Genomic DNA, 7,461 nt, shown 5'->3' with positions numbered 1-7,461 from the left:
TGAACTTATGTCTATGTTTTTAATTGCTCCTTGAAGTTTAAGATATCGAGTTTTAACCATTAAAATTATCAAAACGTTGGACGTTACTCACTACTTTAACATCTGTTCCAACTCTTTAACGGAATTAGTAACATGGATAACGGAATATATGCATGTTACCTCATCACACAATTAACAAATTGTCACATCTTCGATTGCTCTTCAAACTTTGAAAAATGTCTCTAGTTACCACTAAACTTTGAAAAATATTTTTTTTATTGTTTACCAAACTTTGAAAAAGATATTTGATTGCTCACTAAATTTTGAGATGAACGAATTTTGACTACAAAACTTATAAAAATGACAACGACTTATTGTTCTTTAAAAAATATGTAGCGTAATTGCACAAATCGTGTAAAAGTAATAAAGTGGACAAACGAGTCCATGCTGTCAATTTCACAAGAAATGATTCAATTACACAATAGTTAAATTTAATTTTGACATATTTTGTAAAATTTTAAGCTATTTTCATCATTTGAAAATATTGAAATTTATTGTATGTTTATATTAATATATCTTCATTATTTTATTCTTTTATAAAATAGGCTCGAGGTGTTACTAACATTTTCTTTGTCTAATTTAAGCGGAAATACCACTTTCATTAAGCGTTGAAAATTCATAAAAATAACTATTAAACAATGTGCACAAAATTCAGATGAAAATGTTCTTCAAATAAAAGTTTGACAATTATTTTTTCTAAAAAATTTACTTGGCAATCCCATAAACATCACTCAATCAATCCACCATGCGTCCACACTACCTGTTCTAATATGAAAATTTTGTAACAGTGGGTGCTTTTAAAAAACAAATACCCAGTAAGAAAAACGAGCATATTCTTATTAACGTGATATAAATAGAAGATGACATGGTATACCAACATTTTTTAGATTTAGAGCAAACTGATCGTGACATCCAATAGCTCAAGGAATTTCATAAGAATTTCTATATCCCGTAGGATTTACATACTCAACCAAATGGTCCATCACGTAGGATTTAAAATAAAAATCGACCCAAAGGCCTTAACATATTTCATGCCAAAATCTATAAAAATATCAAGAAAATAAGAATTAACCACTTGCACATTTCTTACCTTGATTTGATACCAAATGAATCGAAAAATATGATTGTTGGATAATAATAATAATAATAAAAGAATATTATTTCTAATGGAGTGTACGTCTATCAACCTTGCAAGAAACGAAGTTTTATATTTTAAAAGAAAAATTCTAACCAATATATATTTTGACACAACTCCAAGTAGATCGATGACTCTACGATTTTATCCTTAAATTTCAAACGTCTTTGATGTTAATTAGGAGTTTTATGGGTTAATTAAATATGATCAAAATTTAATGAATTAATCATGCTTAAATTATAATATCCCTTTCATATTCCCAGTAACCGAAATGAATTGAAATGAAAGTTTTTCTTCTTTTTTTTTTTTTTAAAAAAAATTATTTTATTAAATTTATATTAATAAAATATAGAATTTGGATTATTTTTCTTCATATCAAGATAACTCAGATATCAGTAGTTCAAAATCATTTTTTCATAAGCTCAATTTATATTATTTAATACGAGCTACATAATAAGTATAGTATTGATATATTTTATGAATTTCTAAAATACATAAATATTCGATCCAAATAGTTTTTGATAAATTCTAAAAGTGCACATAAGGAAATAAATTATTTTTGCAAATAAACAGGTCGAGTTTACCACTTCAACCTTCGAAATTTTAGTGTGATGACAAATCTAGACATGGACTATTTTATTTGCTAAATGATCGATATTAAGTTTAAGTCCATATGAAAAATAGTAAAAAAATTCGGGGTGTTACAGAATTACTCTATATTTTTTAATTATACATTAAGTGATAAATATTATGTAATTTTCCGGAACATTTATATTTTTATATTTTGAAAGTTGAGGAACTAAAGTGAAAAAATAGTTTTAATTTTCATTTTATTTTGAGCCAAGGTAGACAAGGAGAAGGAGAGGAAAAAGTATAGAAAAAATAATAGGAGATCTTTTACGTGCAATATTTTATTTCTTTTTAACTTTTCAAAATCAATGTAAGATACTTGTGTGCAAATAGTTGTTTACTTATACTTTTTTGTATTCAATTAAATATATATGAATTATCAGTAGACTTTCGAGTTCTATATTAAGAGATATAAAATCTTTTGAGAATTTAAGATAACCTAAAACGAGTATGTAACTTAGTCACTGATATACTCCTTAAAAGAATAGTGGTATAAAGTGTCTATTTTAATTTTAAATAATTGTGTATAAAAACTGTATGTATCTTATTGAAATTTTTAGATATTTAGATTTAATATAATTTTTTAAGTTGGTTCAGATCGATTGGATTTGTGGTAGGATGGTGATGATGTGGATCGAAGAAAAAGGAAAAATATACATTAATTTTCTATTTTTAAATTTATTAGTTAGTTTAATTCGTTCAAATACATGTTTTTTAATTAGTTATTTAATCATTTTTTTCAAAATACAATTTTCATGATTTAATTTAAATTATGAATCTTTCAGTTATTTTTTTATTAAAGAATTTTAATTTATCATTCCACTTTTAATATAAAGAAAAATGTTTTTTTTTTTTTTAACATTTCAATATTTGTAAAAATTTGAGGTATTACATTTTAGGTTAACATAAAGCGGATCATTATCAGATCAATTAAAATTTTGTCCATTGTATTGCATACTTATGTTAAATCATATCCACCTGCTAGTCCTAAGATATTGCATTTTTTATTTATAAAAAATTAAAAAGACTCATGACGGACCAATTAATTTAAATTTGATTGTGTTAAATGTATATAATGGTTTACATACATATTATGTGGTTAGATATGATTGAACTAGAATTTATTTAAAAAATAAATAAATAAATAAACTTTCACGTTCCATTTTTGACACCTCATTTGTATATAAATTCATTATACACAAATAACATTGTTCATTTAAATTAGACAAAGAAGGTGACAAAGAATCACATTCCAATATGCAACATGGTAACATCAAGAAACCTTTTTCTAAAGTAAAGGAGTATTAAATCCTAAACTGTATTGCTTTGGAGAAGAGGTCCCAATAAACGCGTTTAACAGCTTGGTTTCTATGCTTAATTCATTAAGAAAATACAGCTCGTTGTCAGCTTCGCCGAACTTTTTCTTTTTCTATTTTAAACTGTTTTTCATCTCTTTTGAAGGGAACCTTTTTTTTTTTTTTTTTTTTTTGGGGGGGGGGGGGTAATAATACAGAACTTGAGAATAACTAAAAAACATACTTTAAATTGGTAAATTATTAACTTCTTTTTCGCTTAAATAGTAGTTATTTATTGCATGAATGAAAAGTGGTATGGGCAGAGATGTAGCTTTCCAAATTCCATGCATAATTTGGCACGCAAGGAATTGTTAATCACATTCCACACTAAATGATTAAAACTGCACATGTTTAGTATGAGCCCACAAATCCCTTTCGATCTTTTCATTATGAATTTGACAAATGATAAATCAAATAAAGATCTTGGTACTGGATCCCTTCATTAACCTTTTGAGCATCACGACTTTCGTATAAGAGGTGTTAAATAGATGGGCGCAATTGGGTTGAGTGAGACATGAGTATAAAGTCGTACTATCCAGAAAAAAAAAAGTAAGAATATATCCTTGAAAAATATGAGATGTGACCGCCGTCTCAATTTAGATTTTAGACATATAATAAAGTTATACGAGTCACTTACACAATTGAATTTTCGTGACTTTGATACGCATACATAAAAGTCTCTGACCTCCTTGGTGTGTTTATCCAGAATAGATGGAAAAATTGGCCACAAATCCCAATGTGATTTTTTCGAAACAACTGTTTCCTTGTCCACATTTTTTTAAGAATAATTGTCAACATTTTATCCATCATTTTTATATTTATTTGTGAAGCACAGAATTAAGCAAGTTGTCCAATTATAGGCATTGATCACAATATTTTCGGTTATTTTGTGCAAAAATTATGATTATGACACGATATGTATAAACCGTATGTTGCGCGACAGTGACTCCTATTCGCAAAACTGTAATAAGCTATAGTTTCAAATATGCATGTATAATTTAAGAATGTGATATAAGATATGCATGTTTAGAAAAATATCATTTCGTTGTGTGACTCCGAACCTAACAAGTGAATCATTCACCATGGGTATAGTAAGTAGCTAGGGCTATTTTGACGGTTGTGTAGATAATATTACTTAAGATTTACGAAGATGTTAAGAGATTTAGATACTTAAACTTTTGGCTTCCGTTACAGTCTTGTGTGTTATGTAAGCATCAGGTCATGTCAATTCCTACAATATTATTTGGTGAATTGAACAACTTCTACATGTGTTAGGCTTTGCATGTAATTAGGCATGATCGCATGTGCTTCAACTATAATCCTCTCCTCTTGTGGCCATCTTGGCCTAAATTCTTCTGGATTATCAATGATTTGGTGTCCTAAAAGTACCACTAATGCTGGTCAATGGTTGAGATTTGAAGTTAAGGCTTGTGGTTCAACTTGACAATTATTAAATTTTCTGGTGTAGGTGATGAGTGATAATATGTGAACTCATATTTTGCACTTTAAATAGGATATAATAATTGTTACAATTACAAATTACACAATATTCAACTGGATAGGACTTAATTAACACGTGAGATTTTAATAAGAAGTAAGAGAATGAAGTGTAAAAGATCCCATGGCATCATAAATGTCATAACAAGAGCCTTATCCTCATAAATTTTTGGGCTACAGATCCAACACAAAGCCAACTTCTTTGTCCATCCGACGTCAAAATGACCTTGCCTCTGATCCATCTTCTCTCCTGAGCCCAATAGTATACTGCTGACGAAGCAGACCATTAGCTGCCGGTTGCAATGGTGCAAGAATCTCACAGGCAAGAATTCTTTTGGATTTTCCCAATTCCCAGAGTCTCTTACTTTCAAATGATGATGAATGGAAACTATGTAATTAAGTTCAACAACCGAGTGCGGATTGATGCAAGTTAAAGATCGTAAGGAAAGAAGTGTTAAGGGATAAAAATCTCATATTGGTTAAATACCTAAATATTGATCAATTTAAAAAGATCTTGGACTACTCATCTTAACAATGTTGATCTTTTAAGATGGAACTCCAAATCTTAACATGATATTAGAGCTCATTAAGCTCCAACGAACAACTCAATCCGATTAAGACTCTAAAAATGAGCATACGAATTTCAAAATTGGTCTGCTCAAACAAGCAACCATCTTGTGAGAGCATGTTAAGTGATAAAAATCTCACATTGGTTAAATACCGAAATATTGATCAATTTAAAAAGATATTAGACTACTCATCTTAACAAGGTTAACTTTTTAAGATGGAACCTCAAATTTTAACAAGAAGTTTGACAACATTCCACTAATTTTACACCATGTACTTGAGAGCAACAAGATCTGATATGATATTATGCAAGTCTCATTAGCATATATATATATATATATATATGGAACATGCTAGCTGTATAGGCCCTGTGTTCGTACAACTAGCATGTTCGAACATAGGGCTTATACTGGTCAGACACATTATAGGGGGGTGGGTAATTTTTTTTTTTTTAAATAATTTCGTATTTCATAATTGTCAGTCGTAATTGAAAATATTCTCAAAACAGCTTCATTTTCTAGAAACTGATTACAATTACAATTTATAGAAACAACAGTTCAGTGATTAAACTCTTCAAATATGCAGAATTGCAACTAGGATCTTGGCATTTCACTATAGAAAGTGCGCCAATAGCGACCGACGAACAATTTCCACGGATTATCGAAGGATTGCCAACTTATTACTCCATTTATTTATTTTTAAATCAAGAAATACAGATTTATTGACGGAATACTTCGGTCAGTAAAATTCGGTTGATAATCCGATGGTAAAAATATAATAAAAACCAAAACTTTCTGAGGGATTTTTCTAGGTATGATTAATCTGTGTACTATTAAGAGGAAAAAAAAAAGTTCGGTTGGTAAACATTTAATTTATTCCGTAAGTAATATTTAAAAAAAAAAATGTATTTCAAAAATCCACAAAACATAACAAAAACGAAAGCTAAAAAAATTTATTTCATATCGTCGGTAATTGCTACAGACCAAATCGTTACTGAAAATGTTGTTGAATTGATCAGTTGGTAGTTACCAACATTTAAGTCCGTTTCTAATATGTCGATAAGTATCATATTAAGCTTTAACTAGTTCGTTCGTATATTACCAACCAAGCTTTTACCTAAGAAATTTACCGACTGAAAATTTCTATTGGTAATTACTGTTACCAAGCATCAGCGATGGAGTTTTTCATCGCCTATGCTGCATTTTTTAGTAGTGTTTTGATAAGCTGGTTCACTTACCAAAGGCATCACAAAAAAGGAATGTAATGGGAATTGGAGGGAATATTAGTTGTTAGATCTGATGAGCAAAGTGGTAGTTAGGATGTTGCCATGGTTGTTAGTGTAGAGTCAATAAACAGTGGATAGTAGAGTCTATAAACCATTCAAAAAATAAAGAAGTAAAACGTCTGAAGCCCCCCGAGACATAGCCTAGTGGTGCAAAGGACAGAAGTGAGGTTATTTCACTCCTTGCTGGCAGCCGCAGTGTGGGGATTCGATTCCTGAGACATGAAATTGGACTCCTTGTAGGCACAGTGTACATGCAGTTCTTGTTCCCTAACCTGTTGGAGCACATTCTATGATTTACCTCCCTCACAAAACTCTAGGGGTGGAACGGTGGGGGCTCTCAAGGTTGGGGTTCAACCTTTTTTTTTTTTTAAGTAAAACGTCTGGATCATTAGGAGAGGGGCAACTCTCAAAACCTGCCTTAATTGTTCTTTTCATTTCACATTGTTATTACAGTTTACTCATTCAATCAAAATAATTTTCATTCCAAATTCTGTGTTGCGATAATTCTACTGTTAGATGAAATAATTAAATCTCAGGTGCTGATTAATTCTATGGATAGAGCAGAGTCATGTTTGTGATCCATTGAATTGTATTGAATCACAAAAGAGAATCAAATAAATGAAAATCCAACTTGGATTTTATTATTGGTCATTTGTTCGATATAGATCATTAAATACAACCAATTTATTCATGATATACAGCAATATTCCCAGCGCAAGATCAAAATTAAAGTCCAAGAGAAAATGGAAACCCAGTGGCCTCCAGCCAACTTCCACCTGAGATAAATCTGCCAGCAGTAAAAGGTTGGGCCTCGGTCGTGCTTGTGAGCACTCTAAATCCCCTCCAAGTCACCCTGTTTGATGTTCCAGAACCCGCACCAGTATTCTGATACTCGGCATAAAATAGCGTGTTCAGCGCGAAATTGCCATCCCACTCGTACCACCCTGCTGGAT

General features: G+C 30.3%; 1 protein-coding gene across 2 annotated transcripts in view; it reads right to left on the bottom strand.

Annotated features, from left to right (window-relative positions):
• Positions 1-7,123: 7,123 nt before the first annotated feature.
• The window catches only part of LOC111373912 (pectinesterase-like), a 2,730-nt gene continuing 2,392 nt past the window's right edge, over positions 7,124-7,461 (bottom strand). Inside the window, exon 3 of one of the 2 annotated variants that reach the window (XM_022996508.1) lies at positions 7,124-7,448. In XM_022996508.1, the coding sequence (XP_022852276.1) occupies positions 7,235-7,448 (214 nt within the window). In that variant the 3' untranslated portion in view covers positions 7,124-7,234. The remainder of the gene's footprint in view (positions 7,449-7,461) is intronic. The other variant, XM_022996507.1, reaches the window with a different exon arrangement.

The sequence above is a fragment of the Olea europaea genome, unplaced genomic scaffold (genome assembly GCF_002742605.1).
Source record: "Olea europaea var. sylvestris unplaced genomic scaffold, O_europaea_v1 scaffold1178, whole genome shotgun sequence".
NCBI lineage: Eukaryota > Viridiplantae > Streptophyta > Magnoliopsida > Lamiales > Oleaceae > Olea > Olea europaea.
This window is presented reverse-complemented; position numbering and strand designations above follow the sequence as displayed.